The sequence below is a fragment of the Rhodamnia argentea genome, chromosome 3 (assembly GCF_020921035.1).
Source record: "Rhodamnia argentea isolate NSW1041297 chromosome 3, ASM2092103v1, whole genome shotgun sequence".
In the NCBI taxonomy this organism is placed as follows: domain Eukaryota; kingdom Viridiplantae; phylum Streptophyta; class Magnoliopsida; order Myrtales; family Myrtaceae; genus Rhodamnia; species Rhodamnia argentea.
This window is the reverse complement of record NC_063152.1, coordinates 28,341,444-28,363,137: the sequence shown is the minus strand read 5'-3', so window position 1 is coordinate 28,363,137 and position 21,694 is coordinate 28,341,444. Positions and strand designations below refer to the sequence as shown.

At 39.1% G+C, this 21,694-nt stretch overlaps 2 protein-coding genes across 3 annotated transcripts; one reads left to right on the top strand and one right to left on the bottom strand.

The window, feature by feature from the left end:
• The first annotated feature begins 5,495 nt into the window (after window positions 1–5,495).
• LOC115753557 (calmodulin-binding receptor-like cytoplasmic kinase 2) lies at window positions 5,496–8,225 on the top strand. Its single transcript, XM_030692206.2, has 6 exons — window positions 5,496–5,833; window positions 6,297–6,529; window positions 6,649–6,817; window positions 6,919–7,008; window positions 7,109–7,410; window positions 7,593–8,225. Exons 1-6 carry the CDS (start codon window positions 5,593–5,595, stop codon window positions 7,851–7,853), a joined length of 1,296 nt encoding a protein of 431 aa, XP_030548066.1. The 5' UTR covers window positions 5,496–5,592; the 3' UTR covers window positions 7,854–8,225.
• Window positions 8,226–9,886: 1,661 nt separating this feature from the next.
• Window positions 9,887–19,568, bottom strand: LOC115753554. 2 transcript variants are annotated; one of them, XM_048276700.1, is made up of 15 exons: window positions 19,265–19,568; window positions 18,011–18,069; window positions 17,506–17,614; window positions 17,134–17,243; window positions 16,858–16,909; window positions 16,771–16,787; window positions 15,366–15,977; window positions 13,836–14,359; window positions 13,646–13,710; window positions 12,712–12,791; window positions 12,226–12,330; window positions 11,743–11,882; window positions 11,543–11,671; window positions 10,475–10,627; window positions 9,887–10,367 (listed from the first exon to the last, which is right to left on the bottom strand). In XM_048276700.1, exons 1-15 carry the CDS (start codon window positions 19,446–19,448, stop codon window positions 10,229–10,231), a joined length of 2,478 nt encoding a protein of 825 aa, XP_048132657.1. In that variant the 5' UTR covers window positions 19,449–19,568; the 3' UTR covers window positions 9,887–10,228. The 2 variants fall into 2 exon arrangements, with proteins under 2 accessions (XP_048132657.1, XP_030548064.2); XM_030692204.2 differs by lacking the exon at window positions 16,771–16,787 and having other exon boundaries at window positions 16,841–16,909.
• Window positions 19,569–21,694: the final 2,126 nt, after the last annotated feature.

Here is a 21,694-nt window from a genome sequence, read left to right as displayed (position 1 = left end):
CTCCAATTGGGAACTTGAACTGGATTGTTCTTCTGTTGGGCTTTGAACATGTCCATCGGTAAGGACATTTGTTCGGTTAGTCCTTTCATTTGTTCCTTCACCTTTTCTTCAACAAGCGCCGCAATTTCAGCTTTGTCGGCCATCTTCCTTGTCCTAGACCGTGTGCCGTAGGGTTCTCGTGGAGGATCCGTAACAACCTAAATCCCTAAAAATAGTAAACACATGAATAAATACACTTGATGAGAATAGTAGGTCAATCCATGACATGTGCCTAGACTCTTTCCATTTGAGTGCAAATGGTGAGCAAGGTGAAAAGTGTAAACAAGACACCAATGCTCCATTTCGAAAAACTGTCAGTTTCGTCCAAAATTGCTGAAATCGAGATTGATTTGTTCTCATAAAAAATGCACTGATTCGAAAATTTTTAGGTGATAGATTAGAATCTTGGAAATGTTTTTTCATGAAGACTTTGTGGGCCAATTCGAATGACAGAATTTTTTAAGGAAGACCAATAACATAAACAAGTATCAAGAATACTCCAATGATCCATAAAAATATTGAATAAATCAACCTAGATCATGGACTGACCCAAAATAAGATAAGGAAGAAAAAAAGATAGGTTCAAGAAATTATCACCTTTAGGGAGAAAATGCCAATCACAAAGACATGCATATGAGTCGTGAGTTAAACTTATTCTAACTATCCTAAAGGCTGGCAAAATGAAGTGAAAGACTTACGGCAAGGCGACAATCTCGCGCACATAATCAAGATTAATCGGGATCCCACGATATAACCAGGATTAGCCGGATCATTTCAACTTCAGCTTCTCGAGTTAAAAATTATAACCCCACTTTGGTAATCTTACCAAGCGTGGGTTCTAACTTTTGAAACTCATTTTTGAAGAGACAGTCGGGATCGAATTTGGACTAACTTTCAACCGTGATCTCACGGAGAACGTTAGGATCCAATCTCGATACCATCCTAAAACTAGTGGCCCAGGTCCGACCACGGGTAGTGCATGATGTAGTGCTAAAGCAATTAATCATGCACAACAATTAAATCCAATCACCGCTTCAAAATGTGCATAATTAAACAAACAATCCCAAACACCAATCTGCAAAACAAAGGGTTAGCCAAACACTCCTCCCCTTATAACTCCCAATCTGCAAAATCATTTAACACTATGGTTAAAGACTTACCCGGAGTCCAATTGCCAAACAAAAATGCGATTTTCCATGAAATTGCCGGCCTAAGTCCACTAAGGTGCTTTTTAATTTTTTCGAAAATTAAAGTGATTGATTAATCAAAATTTTTTTCGAGAAAATCAAGTTGTTCAAATCCCCGATGGAGTCGCCAAGCTGTCGCGACCTAAAAATTCGGAAAAATTTCCAGGCTAATGGATTATCGGGTTAATTATTTAACCAACCTAACTCGGACTCTCCCAAGTCCATACCAAATCGCAACTTAAGGTTCAATTGATTAACATGCAATATATTTTAATTTTGGAGCCGCCACTAATCATTTATGGTAGGTCGATTAGAAACCTAAATAAAATAGCGGGAGAACTATTTTATTCCTACGAACCAGAGATGAAGAGTTCGGGGACTTGATTACGCCTGATTACTCTAACGCCCTTTCGGTACCATTTTATTTCATGAAAAATCATTAGAGAAGGCAACATTGATTTTAACCTAAGTCACTAACAAAGGTTATCATGCGGGTACACAATCAATTAATGAACATCCAGAAGTCAATATAATCAAGGGAGCATGCGCCACACAAAATTATTTTTTTATTTTCGATTTTTATATGAATGCATGAGAGACTACACTATATGCAATGGCATGGATTAAATGCAAGACTAAACTAGATTACATGCAAACTAAATGAATGCACAAGTAGGACCATGATTAAATTAACTACGTGACACGTGTATTAATTAAAAAGAAGACATGCAATTCTAATATGCAATTTAAGCTAAAATGCAACCTAGTATGACATGGCAAGAAATAATGACATGGCAAAAATGACGTGGCAAGGATGACATGGCATGGATGACATGGCAAGAATGAATGATTTTTTTTATATTTTTCGGATGAATTAATTTCCTAAAATAGAACTATGTCAAAACAATTTTTATCTTGTATATTTTAGAGTTTACATTGACCTAAACCCTAATATATTGAAGATATATCATTTTAAACATAAGATTCTATTTAAACATGCAATTTCTATTCTAGTATGCAATCTAACCTAAAAAATTAGATATGCAATATCTACATGATGTTATTTTTTAAAAGATGCAATTTTCAGATATGCAAAGTGAATGAATGCAATTTTTTAGAATTTTTGAGATTACATCATGCGACGGGTATATTCTAAAAAATATGACAATCAAGCAATTCAAATCAAATGAGGAAAGTGAATATGCCAATCAATGTCAAACAAGAAAGTGGATATATCAATCAAGTTTTGGAATATTTCGCGAATATTTGAGTCAATCTTTAATTCGTAATCCTACGATTAACGATTGAACCCAAATCCTTGCCTAATCGAGTATTCCATCAATAATCCTAAAGATGGACGTTCTCGATCATATGACAAGTTGCGGATTAGGAAAGGAAATTTTCCTAATCAACCTGTATTTTAAAAAAATATCCACTTCGATGCAATATTTAGGATATGCAAATAAATCACAAAATAAGCAAGTGAATATATCAAAGCTCAAGATAGGAAACTTACCTTGTCTGCAAAAATTTGCGCTTTCCTAATTTGGATTTTCGAACGACAAATTGCAGCCCCAGATTTGCCCTCACGGACCTGCTTGATGGGGGACCTTCCTTGCACAGCTAGGACAACTTGAGGGACCGGCGGCTCAATGGGACTCCACGAGGATTCAAGGTGGGCAACTCGTCGTAGAGGCTATTCAAAATATCTGCTGATGTTGCTACGGTTCGTTGATATCTTCGGCGACGTAAACAATGTATTCTCCAAGTACAGTCCAAGCCTAGCGGCTTGTTGTTGGAGGTTCAACAACAAAATAGAGACCAATAGCTGCACGTGAACAAGACAAAACACGGAAAAATGTTTTAAAGGCTAACAAAAATCTGTTGATCTCTTTAGCAAGTCTGGACAAAATCCAGAGAAAACGAGCCCACACTCCAAGCTCTTCTCCCTTTTGTTGTGATGCTCGTTTTTAGGGGAACTCGTAGGAAGATGGTGCTGATTCGCCAAGGACCTCCAATCGGTGACAACCGGCTTGTGGTGCAGGAAAGGAACAACCAGTTGTTGTCCTCTTGCTTGCCAACGGAAATAGAAGAGGAGGCTCTACGGAGGGAAGCTGCAGCGCAAGCTAGGGAAGGATCGCCAAGGACTTCTCTCCCGTTGTTCGCACGTTCTCTCTCTAATTTTTTTAGTCAGCCCCCATAATCTCTTGCTAGGACCTTGTATTTATAGAGAGAATTGGCCTAGCTTGATGGGCAAGAATGCAATATTCACATATCCTTTTGGATGTGTATCTTAAAAATCTGAATATTTGATAAATATTCCCTCTTGGAGTGCAGTTATCAGCCAAAGAGACATGCAAATGTGCTAGCCGAATTGCACAATTTCTTTCCTATTTTCTAATAAAATATTCGGCTATAAGGAATATGCATGTGGGCTTGCCGTATTTTACGTGTGTATAGGCTTTTTGCGCAATCTTGAGCTCGAATAATTAATTAAAAGTGTCCAACACTTATTCAAATTCGGCACACCCATTTCAAATGCCTTGCCCAAAAATGCCCTATTGCTCCCGCCCGTGAAATTTAAGTTCCAATTTGTGCCGCCGATGGTCCAATGCAAGATGCAATGCATGAGTAAAAATTAAATATGCTAAAGATGATGAATTTTTTATGAGAACTAAAATTAGTTCTAGTTTTTTATCCATAAATGACTAAGAAAATATTCAAAATTTAGGTGTCAACATCGCAACAACTCCAGAATGGGTATATATGTGCCATATTTATCCCAAACCTATGCCATATTTACCTTTAAAAAAAAATCTCAGATTTACCACACTTTTGGATAAATGTGGCATGGTTGTCTGGGTTTGGGATTTTTAGCTATACAAAAAACTAGTTTTCGTCCAGGTGTGCCGGTTTATGATTTCCGGTGGTATTAGCCCGGTGGCATCCATGGTCACTCTTCTTCATACAAAGTCGACTTTTCGATCCGCTCTAGGCATATCAGACTTGTCTGCAACATCATTTCCTATCGACTCTACCCAGGAAATGTTTTCGTTCGCGCCAGGATGCAAGTTATCCTCATGCAATTCGATGCTCGGTAGGCTGCGCAATTTCTGTTGTGGGTCCTTGACAACTAGAAGGGCCGATGCTATGGTATGCTAATAATTGGCAACAGTGGGTCCCCGTGCCGCGAGGACAATTTCGGTCGTCAAATGGTGGCATTGGATTCTTCCACGTATGTAACTAATGAAACTTGTCTTAGCTGTTACTTTCCAATGTCGGTCAAAATTGGTGCTCCTGATTATGTCTGTCACCCATTCATATTGTCATCTCTAAACTCCTGAAGATTAGAATTTTTTAGTCATTATGCCCTAGAATAGATTAAACACCTAATCGAAAAAGAGGTTGTACTGTAAAATGTCCCATACGTTTGACTTAGATTCTGGAGCTTTTGGTAATAAAAACCAAAAGGGCAGCTGGAGAAAATGTCCGCGCGCCACCTTTGTATTTATTAATTTCTTGGTCAAACAATGAAGTGAGAAACTCAAGCTGACATGTTTAATGTTTCAGCTGCTTTCTTTCTTTCTTTTTTTTTTGTCTAGCAGTACAGCTTATGACTTGATCTGTCCATGCTTAGCACGAAAAAGTCGCATAACTTAGCCACCAATTCTCATAAACAACTCATGAAGTTAAACATTTTCATGCGGTGAACCTCGGCTTTCTCTGCCTAAGTAATGACAAAGTGAATTGATAAGAGGGGAGCAACCTAATCTAATGAGTCACGCCATCTCGATCGTGCCTATTTAAAATAAATAAATAGAGAAAACTTGTGACCTAATCATACTCGTGGGTTCGGATAAGATGCCATGTTCTTTCGAGACAAGCTGATTACATATACGTGCCTCACAAGCAGCTAGCTGCTTGCAGAAAACATGCGCTGCTGTGACTAAGGATTTGCGGCTTGTTAGCTTTATCGGAGAACAAAAATAATAGGTGGGATTCTGTTATGAAATCTCGTGTTCGATCGGTCCTAATTGTTCGAAAAATTAACCAATTTGCAGCAGAAAATAGTGAAATTGAAATAATAATAATAATAATAATAATAATAATAATTCTCATTATTATTATTATTATTATTATTATGAAACCTACAAACAGGCAGAGATTCAAACGCGCCAGGCGCACAAATGCGAGTTCAATAGGAACCATAAGTTCAACGGCGCAAGTTAGCGCTCACTTACCTTTGAAAAGTCATCATCAGAGTCGTCTCTCTCGCGCGTCTTAGCTTCTCTTCTTCAACTTGTACGCGCCATCACTCTCTCTCTCTCTCTCTCTCTCTCTCTCTCTCTCTCTCTCTCTACACGAGATGTTCGGTCGCCGGACACCAAACGCCGATGTACGGTCGACGCCGGACCGGTTCGCTTTCTCCCCGAGCTCAACCTACTCCGCCGCCTCCTCCACCGTCTCCAGCAAGTCGAGATCCGGCAACAATCCCGTCGCGGTCGCGGTCCGATCGATCGCCGACGCCTTCTCCGGTTGCTTCATGCCGCCGGAGCCTGATGCCTCCAAGAGCTACGGAGTCTCCGGTGACTTGAGAGCTCCCTCAGGTGACTAGCTATTCTTATGCACATGAAATGGTCGAGAGAGAGAGCTCGTCAAATGCAGCTGACTCTGTAAATAGCCGTCCTTGTGTAAGAAGGCACGCTTGACGCTATCTAATTGACAATTCGCGTAGGCACTGTTCTGAATCTGATGACACGACTTCCATATTTTTTGCTTCAAATGATTCACCGTAGCTTCATTTTACTCGGAGCTTTATTGACATGATCTGGTGCTGACTCGGTGTAACTGTTACTCGATTTTTCCTACTTGCTAGTTTAGTTTCTTCCAGTTTTTGTTTCTCAGGCTTTTTTCTTTTTCATTTGTCTTTGTCTTTGTCTAGAAACTGAAATTTCTTGCCTGACTAGTGAATTGCATGGACTTTGATTTTGTGAGGAACGACGGGAATAGTCCTGAGATCATGGCCTAGTAATTTGTACTAAAGCGAATTTCCACTGCTGTTGTTGTCAGTGGCATCAAAGGCATCCAGAAACAGCAGCGAGAGAACCCGCGGGATATATGTGAGTTCTTACAATTCGATGCAAGATAGGGAGCCTGGAAGCGTTACATTCACAATGGAAGAAATATATGCAGCCACCAGGAATTTTTCCCCCTCATTCAAGATTGGGCAGGGTGGTTTTGGGACAGTCTACAAGGGCAGACTCGCAGACGGAACAGTTGTCGCTGTGAAACGCGCCAAAAAGGTCCGTCAATGTTCACTATGATGAGTCTAGTTTCCGGGTTTTTTCTCTTACCAGGTCAAGAAATTATCAATTATGCGCTTTGAGGGGAAGAAGAGAATGTTCATTTCTGTTGTCTGCAGAGTGTATATGATAAGCATTTGGGTGTGGAGTTTCAAAGCGAAATTCGCACGCTGGCACGGGTGGAACATTTGAATTTGGTCAAGTTCTATGGATTCTTGGAGCATGAAGATGAAAGAATCGTTGTGGTGGAGTACGTTCCAAATGGAACCCTGAGGGAACATTTGGATTGTGAGTATATCTCCTTCCCAGGATGTTTCTGTATGTGATGATGCTTTTAGTATGCGACAGTCCGCTCGAATGCTCAAATTATGTTTGGAGAACTAATGCAGGTATGCACAGTAGCATTCTTGACGTCGCTGCAAGGCTAGATATTGCTATCGACGTAGCTCACGCCGTAACCTACCTTCATGTGTATACAGGTCGGTGCCATGTGGGAGGATGAACTGTCTGGTTTGAATCCCATGCCTTGCTTTCTGTCTGTCAGAAATTGTATAAATCAGATTCTGGTTTCTCATGCAGATCATCCGATAATCCACAGGGACATAAAGTCCTCAAATATTCTCCTCACTGAAAACTTCCGAGCAAAGGTAGCGGACTTTGGTTTTGCTAGACTTGCAGCTGACACTGATTCTGGTGAAACTCATGTTTCGACTCAAGTAAAAGGAACAGCAGGCTACTTAGATCCAGAGTACCTAAGAACCTATCAGCTTACGGAGAAGAGTGATGTATACTCATTTGGAGTGCTATTGGTGGAGCTGATCACCGGAAGGCGTCCCATCGAACCAAAACGCGAACTGATGGAACGGATAACTGCACGATGGGTGTGTTTCTCTTTCCTTAATCTCTCTAAGATAAGATGTTATCTTCTACAGATGAGAAAGCACATGACCATGTCTAGACTACCTCTCGGGATTTGTGAAATCTTACTGAGACAGAAACTAGATAAATGAAAGGACTAGCTTTCATGTTGATCTGGTCTGACTTTGGATCTGGACAAGTGCAGGCCATGAAGAAATTCACGGAGGGAGATGCCATAACAACCTTGGACCCTAGGCTTGAAAGAACTGATCCGACTAACTTTGTCCTGGAAAAGATTCTCGAGCTGGCTTTGCAGTGCCTGGCTCCGCACAGGCGGAGTAGGCCAAGCATGAGGAGATGTGCAGAGATCCTGTGGGGCATACGCAAAGATTACCGAGAACTTTCGCCACCCGACTTCCGTTCGTCATCTCGTTCTGAAAGGAGTACTTCAGTGAGGGAAGAATAATGGCACATATCGTCTTCGCATTCTCTGTTGCGATTCATGTTGCTCAGAGCTGTTTTTGCTCAAACCGGAGGGAATCATCTGTTTTTACAATACCCTCGAATGCCGAAGCCAGATAAATGCGGAATTGGAAAAGCTTTGAAGAACCGATGGATACTGGTCGCACGAAGGTAATTGGTCAGCTGGAACCCAGTCATTCTTGATTTCTACAAAATTATTTTGCGTGGTTAAAGAGGTGGTTTGCCATTGAAGGAACCTGGTTCAACCTCTTCTTAGAGGCCTTGTGTATCATATGGAGGGTGCTTTGTTTCCTCCCGATATTTGCCGTTCTGCGATTTTCATCTTATTATATAGAGAACTGTAGTTTGCTTTTCATTTTTAATTCCGCCGCAGTTCTTTCCCTTTTGTATGTTGGTGCCTTTTGACGACTCCTGATTGAGATTTATTGGGTAAATAAAGGATTTTATAGAGAGGGTTGCTTGCGAAAATTATTCAATAGGACCTTTTCAATCTCTGGGGTCAGAAGAACATTTTTGTCAACGTAGTGGCTGCGTGGGAGTTATTGCTGCTGTTGCTGTTATTCAGGGAAGAAGGGTTCATAGACTATAACCAGCAGATTTTGGCCACTGGGGGACAACGATTTTGATCCGAAAAATTGATTCTGATTAAAATTAATTTTTCTAATTATGTTCTCTAGATGAGTTTTATAGAATTACGCGTTTGATAACTGCACAAAATTTTTATTCTCAAGAATAATTTCTCTTTTCAATTTTTGTTATTTAAGTCAAATAATTACGTAATTACTTTGTGAAATTTTATCTTAAATTTTGATTTAATTGAAGATTAATTTATATTAATGAGGTAAGCCGATGCTAAGTGTTTACGTAGGTTGTTTTTGTCTTTTTTTCAAAATTTCTAAAACTATACTAAATCTAAAGTACCTAAGCCTAGGTAATCACAACCAATAAAATCAAGGAATCAAGCATGGACAAATTACATTATAAAACCCTAACAAATCCCTAAGGGCTTAGAGAAATATGGTCCAAGCTTAATTTCAAAGGGGTTAAAGATTTTCCTAAAAAAGAACAAAATCTATAAAATCTAAGAAATCTAGGCCCAAATTTATAAAAATGATGTCAAACTAGCTTAATATAAGCTTCTTCTATTTTTAGGGATTTTCTACAAAAAAATTATGATTTTTTTCATTTTTATTTTATTTTATATATTTTTATTTGAAAATAAGACCTCGTTCTGTTTTAGGTCAAGAAAAAAGTGATGAGAGAATCAAAAAAGAAAAGTGAGAAATGTGTAGTTTCACTCTGTTTTGTGATTCTCAAAAAGTGCTTCTTTTTTTGAGAACCAACTTTTTTTTTGTTCTTGTTTTTGCTCCAAAACTGTCCTTGAAAACACAATCAGAATCAGAATAATTTACTTTATCAAATATAATTCTCATCCTTTTTTTGTTCTTAAAAGCAAAATAAAAAAATTAGAATCAGTACCATGCAAGCACTAGATTTCTTCAAGGCGCACAAATTGCCATATTATTGCGTACAGGTCCATTTTGCCCGCTTAAAGCATCACATGAAGGTATTAACTACCTTTTCGGTTAGGGAAGAGGAGAAACGAACCGTCAATATACAAAATTGATATGACCACAAAGATGAGGAAGAAGAAAAGTCCGACGATTCGAGCTCAATGAGAATAGGGACGCTTGAACAACTTGACATGTTCGCTTGTCGTAAGTAAAGAGACCTAACACTAAAAGGGAGCTTTCACTCAAGTAAATAATGGTTTTTTTCTAACACAAGAACCTTTTTGCGTTTATTTGTTTTACTACAATCAACATAAATAGCCAATGAGGCATCGGACAAGTTGGTGAGACGTCCGGACCTTAAACAGTTAAACCGATGAGGTCCCAAATTCGACTCCCAGCTACCACGTCTTGGGAGACTTACCCGATAGTATTGGCAAAAACTCTCACCACCCCGAAGAATAGTCCATTGCAGGTGGGAAACCTTGGTTATAAAAAAAAAACAAATACTGTCCAGCTTCTAAGAAAGAACACTACAGGAGAAAGGAAACACTTAAATTGTATTGCTATACAAGGAACTCCGCGGATGAGCTAATCCGTCTTCGCTCAAGCATCCTGATCCCCTCCATAATTTACAATCTTCTTTCTGCAACAAGTCTCTCCACTATGTCACCCTACAGAAGCTTCCCAAGCTTGAGCTCGGAGAGAGGTCGTCCTAAGCCGGTACGATGGTGTGACGCAACTCAGAGTCCCTCATTCTAAAGCTGGATTGTTCACTCACTTCCCACAGCGACAACTCCAAAACAATTTAACATTTTAACCCTGTTATACTCTATTTTCGGCGTCTCTACTCTACTCTGGAGAATGAATCCTGCCTGGTTAATTCATAATTTCCATCCGGCGGTCTTTGATCATCCACATTTATCGGATTTGCTTTGGAGCAAAGGAAGAAGAAAGACGATGTGTATATTGTGACATGCCAAAGACTGCAATAGAATTACGCAAATGAGAGAGAGAGAGAGAGAGAGAGAGAGAGAGAGAGAGAGAGAGAGGGAGGGGGGGGGGGTGCAGAGTGATTTGGTCTTTCATATACCTGTGCCAAATCCAGTAGCTTTCGCTGGTTTCCAGTTTCCAGCTTATTCCAGCCATGGTCAATGCTAAAAAACCTGCTATAAGGAAGCCCCAACGGAACCGCCTAAAAAATGTCTTGACTAGGTTGCGCAGCCATTCCCTGATATACTGCCACCTGTCATGAACAACTACCATCGGTTTAGGAGAAAAATACATGAACTACTCTAGCATTTGAAAGAACAAATCGAAGATCATGTCTCACGGCCTAGGCCACGGAATGCATAGCGATGATTCCATCTAGACCTGTCAAAATGGGTCATAGGCCCGTTTCTCAACCCATATTTAATGTGCTGAATTGTTTTATGGGTCAGTTCTATCCACAAAATGGGTCATAAATGGGTTTAGAATGGTAAAGGCCTAAATGTTCCATCAAGCAAAATCTTAAACTCAATTCTCGAAATGTGAATATCAATACTAGATACGATATATGACAGACACAAATGACAACAGCGACAAAAGGTAACAGTTCATGAAAGCAATTCTTTTATGATGGCTAGATTGGACTAGGAAAAGTAGGGTGATTGAAACAATTGTTTGGCAGCAATCATGAATAACTGCAGACTCTAGTTCTACCGGGATAAATATTAGCAGCTATAGAAAAATCTACTTAAATCTTTTGTGAAGATCTACAAATTCAAGTAGGAGTTTTTTGTTGACAAGTTTTCATTTATGGAGTTTTGATTTGGAATTTTATAGACTCTATACCATTCACTGGCGGTGGAAACATTCATTTCCACAAGCAAACTTATCTAGTGACATCTGCATTCAGGAGATGATAGGTAGTTGCATTAATTGAAAGACGTAGATATCCCACTTGATAAACACCATCTGCACAACCATTGTTGTACACAGCCGGTGTTAACTACAAAAATCATCCTTCTTTCTGTTGGCTGACAAAAAACATGTTTGCTTACCATGCCATATATGGGGAAGTACTTTTCGTTTTGGTAGTCTTTATCGAATTAAGACCTGGATGTCTATGAGCACCTGCATTGATAGTGGAGAACATCGAAACCATATTGAAGCTCACCTGTCAAGCATGTTCAAACAGAGTCCAAAGGAAGATGAAAGCGACCTATATTTTGTGGATAACTCTATTAACCATCCAACTAGAAGACCCAAAGCTCCAATTGCCATCACAAGCATAATATTCGCTGACCTGCACAGTTGACAAAATAAAGTAACTCTGGAATAAGTTCGAAATAACTATGAGTACACAGCTTTGCATACCGGGTTGCTTTGGTTACAGCCAGGAGTGCCGTAAGGATAGCAACGGCTGTATGAATGGTCCTTTTATGCACTTCATTAATAGTAGTCAGGTACACAAAAGTGCTCACAACAGCCATGAAAGAGAGCCAAAAGTCCATGAACTGAAACCAATCCAATTCAGTGATTAGTCACAATCACAGGGGCAATTACTTTAGACTACGATGCAGTCATAAGTTTGTTATGAGGAGAAAACTACACTCAGAGAACCATTTTGAACAGGAAGGAAACTTGATCGTAAGTTTTTGTTCAGATATTATGTAGGTATTCTCAGCTTTAGATTGTATATTTTGCTTATCCAAGTTAAAGGTTTGTTGGGACAAAATACTAGAGTCCTCCCTCATATAGTGATGCAATTTAAAGATACTACACTTAGTACTAGAAAACAGAAAGGAATGTGTTCCTTAGAACATCGAAGCTAAACTAATTTCAAAACGAAAGTTGTACCTGCAAGACACTGAAGGATAATGCGCACCAGGTGCCAACGTCACAGGCATGATACAATCCACTCGAAATTCCGCTTGATGTGAAGAGAACCCATTCTGCAAAAGCCTGCAATATAAAATGGAATAATCAAGAATGCTTGAAAGGCTCCCACATCATTATATCTAATTCATTGTTCTAGAAGCAATGTAATCGACTTTTTCTGTGTCTAAAATTTGACCACCTCTCTTAGCTAATAATCAAATGCTTAGTCTAATTAAGAGAGCTGTATGGTAAAGCTACATAAGAAAATTATTATAGCAAAGCTGCTAAAAGCAGAGACTCTGCCATCGGAGTATCAGGTAAGAGGAGCAGGACTGACAAAACCTCTTCAGAAATCCAATGTCCGCCATAAGTACTAGCAATCTTGTAATAGTTGAATACGTGTCCATCCAAAACCACTCGCTACCAAAGGAAACCAAATAGGCTTGATAAGATACAACTGAGTACCTTCTGCCGCAGTGCCCAATAGGCAGGAAGAATAGCAGCAGCATTTGATGCAATCAGAAATACAGATTGCAGAACATGTCCTACATCGGTTCATCAACTAGTAAATTACAAGATCAAGTACATGATAAAATGAAACAAAGCATAAATTCAGATGCAAATGATGTATCATATTCTAAATGCAACAATCCATCATGGCATTCTACATAATCTAACTAGAGTAAAACAAATCATACTGATTAAAGCTGGTGAAACCATAACCGACTTTCATGTACCTTACGTCTATCCATTAATATAAAATATGAAACCATGGTTTAGGCTTGAAGTTGTCAACCGCAGTCACAATAATACTTCTGGGTTTCACTATAAGGCTGTGGTCGCACCAACAAAAGTGGGAAATGAAACGACTAAAGTATTTCTATTTATTAATGGATTTCCATATTAGAAACCGGTATGAGGTACCTAATGACTAATGAGGTGTTCAGCCAGCATATACTGCGAAGATATTTCTTGCAATGAAGTGCTATACCTACTCATGCTTGAGGTTCTTAACCCTGGTGTTTGAACAAATTGATACTCTTAACTTGAAGAGTGCTTGGCTTGATCTGTGTAACTAGCACTATCAATCACAAATGGACACCTTCACTAGTGACCTCGTCGATCAGGTTTTCTAATGATGATGTCCCTCTTATCTGATTTGAGATGGTAACCACTTTGATAATTTCATTCTAATGCTTTTGCATTTTCGGCCAGTAAAAATAAGCTATACTGCTTTGTACTTACTCAAACTGAATAAACATGCTTGTTCTGAAGTATTAAGCTGCCCTGTGTTTGCTCAAAGTTTTAAATACATGATAAAGAGAGATCAACTTGTGATGCTGGAACGAATACAACAGACCAGAAGCCAAAGTTAAGAACGCTTGTTCTTAGGATGTACCTTGATGTGAGACAATTTCAATGCTACAATCAAAACCACCGTGATTTCGATCACAGGAGCAGAAACTGCCCAAGAAAATGTCAATGACCAAGGTGAGGAGGCATAGAATCCATATAAGTGCTCCGAGTCAACAAATTTAGTATTACTAGTAACAGCCCGAAAGCTATTAGTATAAGGAAAAGAACAACACCTGTAAGTTGTCAATCCACTAGCGTCAAGAGCGGATTTGCAATCCCCATGTGATGAACATCTTCTTGGGCATCTTTCTAGTGAAAGCGACATGGTAGTCTGATCTTTGGAACTGCTACTTATGACATGCCTCAGTCCAAAACTCCAAGTTCCTTCCCTTGCATATAGGATATAGAAGTCAATTTTTTCTTCACTTGAATTATACATCTTAAAAAACATAGAACCATCACTGCTGCTTGTCTTGTTGGCATAATAGTAATCCCAGCTATATAGAGATGGTAAACCACCAAATCTAGCATATATCTCATAATTTATCTTCGTATCTGATGATAGTCGGACATGAATGTTTCCACCAGCTGCACCATGAGGGACGTCCAAAAGGAAGTACGTCCAAGTATTGTTTAATTCACCAGATGAGATGTTGCTTATAAGGGGCTCAAGAAGGAAGTTTGCCGAATTGGAAGACATCTTCTCGCTGACTGGCAAATAGTACGATTCGAAAGGCACCGATATCCTCAGAAATGTCTGCAGACAACCATTCTTTTCTCGTCAATAGGTTATCCGACAAGTACATTGTTCATATCAACAGACACAAAAGAATGTCAACATCAACATTAACATCACCTTTATCCCAAACTAGTTGGGGTCGGCAATCGATGAACTAAAAAATAAATAAAATAAAAGCAAGACCGATTGAGGGAAAAGAAATAATTATATAAAAATAAAAATATATAAATATTTATAGGAAAAAGGACTAAAAAGGAGAGTCCGGAACATAGGAATTATGCCCCTTCACAATGCTAATAGCTTTCCTCCACTACGTCCTAAAACAAATCGTACACCAATCTATTTCCCACTCCATTAAATCTTGTTTTACTACTTTCCCCCAGGTAAGTTTCGGCTGATCTCTTCCTTTTTTCGTGTCATGCTCTCGGTAACAAGCTTCCGTTCTTACCGGAGCATCTAGGGATCTTCGAAGAATATGCCCAAACCATCTCAATCTATGTTCTTTCATCTTTTCTGCCACCGGTACTATTCCAACTTTTCGTCGAATGTCTTCATTTCTTATCTTACTCATCCTCGTATGACCACACATCCACCTCAACATCCTCATTTCCGATACTCCCATTTTATGCTCATGTTGCCTCCGTGCTGGCCAACATTCAGCTCCGTATAACATTGCAGGCCTTACTGTTGTCCTTGGTTAAACTATTAAATTTTCTTTCAAGATACTAACATCACACCGGCATCGCCTTTTTTTAATATTTAAGGTCCCTGGTACTTTTCACCCAAATCAGTGACATAATACCCATTTAATGTCCTTTCGTGCAACCAATAAGCAGTGAGTGCAAATTGATTGTGCTTATACCATCATGTTCAAATCCTCAACATCATTCTAAGAAAAAGCTCATCGACAATCGCATTGAATGAACAAGATAAACCGGCATTGATTGAACATGGTAAACCATTAGCAACTGGATTATTTTGAGAGAGAGAGAGAGAGAGAGAGAGAGAGAGAGATTAGCCTCACCTGAAGCACATACTTCTCCCACATACAGTTTGGTCCAGCCTTGGCTACAGAACATTCAGCTATTTGCACTTCCAAAGAATAACATACTGTCATGTTCGATACCTTGATTCCACCCTGATCTATCGAGAGATTAGCTGATAAAATCGTTATGAACCAACGACCAACCCTGGGCAACTGAATGACAAAAGGTTCTCCATCAAGAGTACCAGAATAATCATTGAGTGCTGCTGAAGCTATTCCGCCATACCGTGCAAGACACAATAAACTAAAATTACCAACACTCCCTGTGTTACTCGACAATGCTGAGCTAAAGCTGAGATTTTTCGCAATGATGGACAATTCTTCTGACATTTCCACTATGTCCACTGTGTAAACTTTCACTTCATTGTTCCTAAAGCAAGAAGTCTGAAAAGAACTTTTGCAGGACAGCACACTTCCCCTTGTCTGGTTGTAACTGACATATGGGAGACTTCCCATGATATTAGAGCTGTCCAAAGGAGAACAGGGAAGCGAGTCAACCGTCTGGTTGCAATTCTGGCCCCACATTCCAGAGGCCTTACAACCTTCAACACTTACATTGGCACTGAATGAGTAGGCTGGTCCTCGGACAATCTGCAGTACCAGGTTCAGTTGCACATCATCGATTGACAATGACAATAATCATTATCATCGAAAATTGGCATGAAAGTTCTAAAAAATAAGAGCTAATGTGAGGAATCATGAAGACAAACCTATTTCCGCATTCCTGGAGATCAGAGAAGCTACGCAAATAGACATGTTACCGTTTTACTTTTTAAAAATCTTTTGGGGTTTCTTTTTTTTTTTTTTCCTTCTTGTTTCCCTTTTTCTTTGTTTATTCATTTGTTTATTTTTCCTTTTGCTTGGAGGGAGGGGGTAGGGGCAGGGAGAGGGGTTGTTTCTATCTCTTATAAGGAAAGGAAGCTGCTTTCAGGAAGGCTATAAAGGGTTTAAAAAATGTTTATAAAGGTAAACTCTTTTGTCCTCATTCACATAACAAGTCTATACTTTACCAGGGAACACCACTACATTGAGTATGTTTCTCTCCCTATGAGATTCCCGATGGAACCTGGTACAGGTTCAACTGTTCCAGCAGAAATTAGAGTCTCTAATGATTTTCCGGTACTCTTAACACATAACTATGTCGGAAGCGAACAGGAAATATCAACAACAGCAACAGCATTGACCATCTACCACCTCTGTAAAGAACAATGGGCATCTAAGATTCTACAGTCATTAACACGATCTCATCATCTAATCTTTATCAAGTTAGAATTTCAGTTTGCATCGTGTTCTCATACGAATATATTTTAATTGGAAAATAAGTCTATAAATTTTCTTTCTAAACCTACTTCTAGCTGAAGAAATGCTAACATATGCAAAGTACCATCTTTGATTGTGTCCATAACAAATGATATAAGAGACAGGTGAAAAAAGAAAAAAGAATCGAGGGTCACCATCTTCGATTGTGTCCTCATAGGTCCAATGCCGTTGAAAAGACCAAAGTACCACACACCTGAGGATATCTGAACAGAACATGATGAGTTGATTCTGCTGACTATAGCAAACCAGTTACCTATTTTAAACCACATGTATACAGATGCATATGTGCATGTAATATGAAATATTGGAAAACGTGCAGATTATGGCTCAAATACAGAGTTGTCATAAAACAAAATGCAGCTATTCTTTTATTTGAACAGAAAACTGCAAGTTCACATGAAAAATGCAATGTGAAGACGTAATAAACCTGCTCATTAGTTAACCTAATGGTTATGTTCTTCTGCATAGGATAGCACTGCTCCACATTCTGCAGTCCTTGTATCCATTCAATGGATTGATTCGATAATGAACCCAAAACTGCAAAAAGAAGAACATAGCAAATCCACAAAAGAAACATAAACGCATAAACCATATGGAAAATAAAGGAGAAACAAATATGACAGGAAACAGGATTGGGAGTCTAACCCTATATAACGCATGTGAAAAGACCAGTTACAATCGAAAACTTAGTAAGAAGAAACTTAGCATGAAAGAATCGAGGTTTCATGAAATCTAATTGATGAGCATCTAAAATAGCTCAAAAGACATTTTCCGCCCAACCTGTCAAGCTCGCATTTACCTAATCCATTTACTGAAGTGTTGGAGACATCTGGAAGAGGAGGACTGCCTTCTCTAAAGCATATCATGGGCAGAGTGCCTTTGGGAACTTGTTCTATGCTCTCTATTCCCTGCTCATAACATACACGCAGGAGCGAGGTCAGGTAAGAAACAGCTGTAGTTAAAAACAAGAAAAAGAAAAAGAAAGAAAGAGGATTGCATGTTCTGACATATGGCGAAGCAGCTGACACCCTAAAATCTGCCCTTAGAGGAAGAATTATGAATCACGAGATTGAAATATAATAGTGGAATTTGAAAAAGGGAACACAGACTAATAGTTGGGAATCAAAAAGAGTTTATAGCCTTTTCTTTAAGTTTGAGACTTTGTGCGAGTGATTGTACACTGATAAATCAAAATAAATCAGGCACAGAGATTTGAATTATTGGAACGAACTTCAAAGAAGAAAACCAAGCCAGTTTATTTAACTGCTATACTCATGCTTCTCAAATTTGATTGGCACACTTACAAGGTCTACATCTGATTCCAACGTGATGGACAGTGAGGAGAACCACGGAGGTAAATCAACTGAAACAAGATACAATACAAAACATAAAGAAATCTAATAAAATGTTTTACAGAAAGCAAACATTCAATTACACAATAATAAAAATACTTACATAAAACAAGTATAAATAGTTAATTCAATCTCTCTTCAACATTTCAAAGTCACGTTTGACAAACTCAAAAGAAAAGGGGCCAAAACTGAGCCATCTTTTTCATCAGATTCAGCATCTCAAAGCAAGAAAGCACGGTGATCCGACTTTAGAGTGGCTCTTTAGTGAATAAGCAAAGGGAAACATTTGGTAGAGCATAGTAATTTCCCCAGGATCGTGTGCTCCAAAATGGAGAGAGTACAGAGCAATTTATAACATAACTCTCAATTTTTTAAGAGAGGTCTGACATTCTTAAGATGCAACATGTCTCCTCATCATAAAAGATGCAACCTAACCAGTTAGTCAAACTTGAATAACGTAGGATCTCCCTAGTCACCGGATATAGTACTAAATACACGGTAATGCAAGTGTTTGAGATCAACACTTCTGTTCTCGCTTATGAAGTAACATATAATATTGGGGGATCTGCTATATAATATTTACATCTTCAACACCCAAAAAAAAAAAAAAAAAGTAACATATAATATCACACATGGAGGTGTCTGAATAACCAAATACCCATGTCTGTCTTATATACAGACAGTTTGTTGATTCAAAAAAGTGCTCGGAAATGACGAGATGAATTAAGACTAATCAGAAAATACTTTGATGTTTTCAGGTTAAGGTGGGCACAGCTTTTATCTTTTTCTGTCATCCATATAGACTTTCAAATTGACTATGCAAATGAATACAACAGAATAAAAGACAAGCATCTCTATTGAAAAAAAGAAGAAGCAAGATCTAAAGTTGAAGAATAACGTTAATATCACGCAGTCAGAAAGATTACAGGATCTACGACCAATAGTCCAACCGTATGAATCTTCACTTTCATCTTTTATTTTCAGAAGACGCTCAGCATGTGAAGATACGTGTGCAGGTAAGCTTGCCTATCTATAAAGCGGGAGAGACGCGTAAGCTTAAAAAGTTCTTCAACGGAAAGCGAAAATTTGCACAAAAAACCATCACGATCACTCGCGAACCGCAAAAGCCGTCGATCGAACAATCGAACACACTGAAGCTCGAAAGATCACTCCCATCAATCGCATGTCGCAGACACGCAAACGCACCTCTTATGTAACGGAGGTCGTAAGGCCTGAGCCTAGTCTCGGGATAGCTGAAGCTCGAGGCGGTGAACGTGTTCAGGTCGGAATCGAGCGAAGAACAGCACGCGGACACGCAGGAGATCAGCACGAGCAGGAGCCCGGTCGGGACGCGAGAGGAAGACGGCGAAGCGACCGACCGACGAGCCATCTCCGGCGACTCGCAGAGCAGCACTTTTGTGTACGGAACTGGAAAGGACGGGGATTTAGGAGGGGATCGGGAATGAAACGACAAGTGAAGAGAGGCTTTCGGTCCTGATACTTGATTAATTTCTGCGGATTTTTTTTTTCCTAATTAATTATTCAAGCTTAATTATTTTAGAGCGATCGAGTCGTTTTGTCTTTTTTTTTTTTTAATTCAGAATTGGCGTGAGCTTTTGACTGCTGTTTTTTCTCGGAGTCAGTGCGCCACGCGCTGAGAGAAGGTGGCTCCGCGCGATCCGACGTGCAAGCCTCGAGAGAGCTATCGTTGGCGCGTGGGAGGAACTGCACAGAAGTGAGAGTAGGGTTGCGGAAACTGAAAGGGCTTGTTCTTGCATTATTTTTTCTGGAAAATATAAGACCGGACGATGGCCGGGGAATTTTCCTTGGGAGCATTTGGGAATGTTTTGTTTTTTTTTTTTTTAACTTAATTTTTTTTGTCGGGGAGATTGATTAAACAAAATTATTTGCTGACTTGACTGACGACCGCCGCTTTCTCATATTAGTATTCTTCTTTTTTTTTTTCTCTTTTTTGTTATCGTATTAGAGACGGAGAAGGATGGAATTGGAAAATTACATGACCACCCTTTAATTCCAATTTTTCTCAAAATGGCAATGTGGTAGTAACACTTCTCGACCAAAAATGTTGGTTCATGAACCGGACTAATGGCATGATGTGGCAAAAAAAGAGGCAAGCTATGGAATGGAAGAGACGAGAAGCTTTGTCCATTTATTTTTAATAGACGTGTACGCAGATCGATCACGGTGTGATCTCTTACTAGGCTCTAACGACATGGCTAAAACTTGATGAATATTTTTGCGGATGTCGCTACTAAATTCTTCTTAGCCTAGTATTGGCCAAAGCTTATTGGCAATAGGTCAAGTGTAAGAAGTAGAATTTTCTTAATACACACAAATGAGATGCATTTAGATGTATGCCAAATTAAGTGTACTCAATAACCGAATTACATATTCGGCCATCATTTGTACTTGTAATAAGCGAAAAGCCTAAAAAGTAGTGAAAGCGATAAAACGATTAGGCGTTCGGGAGATCAGACGTATCAAAACACATTGCGATCGGATCCATGCGACTTTGTGTTTGAATTCTACTCGATCAGACATTGATCGAACGCTTGATTTGTCGCCTCCTCGAGTGCAAAACCTTCCGTAAAAGAGAGAAAGAGAGAAGAAGAAAAAGAAACAAGAGTTGGTATGCTCGCTACATCCTAAAGTCCGTTTCATGTTTAATTAAACTAAATAAGTTGCATGCTGGCGACGAAGCCATATCGCATTGCCATCATCTTTTTGTATTGATTTGGCCTCTCTTTCCAAATCAATGGCCGTATTATATGACTCATATCAAAGTCATCTTTAAAATAAAAAAGTTAGGTGAGAGGTTGTTGTCTTCTAGCTTTTGTCCATTGAAGGCAAATCCCAAGTGCATAGCAATTAGCACGCCTTCGCACTCACTCATTTTGAAGTGAAAAGAAAGCAAATTAAGAAGATAGTAAGATATCCCAGCGTGGACCCAACTGGAGCTCGGGCTTAACCTGATCAACAATCCGGTCCAAAAGAACTTGAGGAATCTCGGCCCAGTGTTGGTGGGCCTACCCCAGTGAGGCCCGGTCTTGGTGGGCCTCTAACCCGTGAATCAATTCGACGTCCGCCCACAGGGTAGAGACTAACAATGATACCATTGAACACCTCAAACGTGGGAGGAAAAAATTATGGGTAGTTATGATTATTCGAAGTCATGTCCAAATCGTTCGCGCCTCTAGAATGTTGTTGTAGCTTTTCTTGGAAAGAGAAATAATCAAGTCTTTTTAGTTATCAAAAACTATTTTTCAAACGGACAAAGCGAATTCGGCTTCTCCTCTTTTATATTTTTGCCTTAGGAGCATGATGCATGTGCTCTTGTGATTATTGATTGCGGAAATATAATGGTAAGTTGAGATTAGTCGAGCAATATGAAGACATCAAACATCTCGTGATTGGGGAGAAAGGACTGTTACAACGTACATTTTAAACTTACTATACACATTTTAAACACATCCATATCTTAAACTGTTTGCACCGAGATCTCAATGACCTTTATATATATAAAATAGCAAGTTCAATTTTAGATTTTGAACTCTATTGAAAATCTGCAAGTTCAACTTCTGAAAAATATTCTCGACCATATATAATAGAAAAAGA

Coding starts and splice junctions, on each gene's coding strand:
- LOC115753557 (XM_030692206.2), top strand. CDS start 5,593: ATGTTCGGTCGCCGGACACCAAACGCCGATGTACGGTCGACGCCGGAC. Junction 5,834..6,296: donor TGACTTGAGAGCTCCCTCAG/GTGACTAGCTAT, acceptor TGTTGTTGTCAG/TGGCATCAAAGGCATCCAGA. Junction 6,530..6,648: donor CTGTGAAACGCGCCAAAAAG/GTCCGTCAATGT, acceptor TGTTGTCTGCAG/AGTGTATATGATAAGCATTT.
- LOC115753554 (XM_030692204.2), bottom strand. CDS start 19,448: ATGGCTCGTCGGTCGGTCGCTTCGCCGTCTTCCTCTCGCGTCCCGACC. Junction 17,615..18,010: donor TGGAATCAGATGTAGACCTT/GTAAGTGTGCCA, acceptor TGTTATGAGCAG/GGAATAGAGAGCATAGAACA. Junction 10,628..11,542: donor TGTTTGAACATGCTTGACAG/GTGAGCTTCAAT, acceptor TGTTCATGACAG/GTGGCAGTATATCAGGGAAT.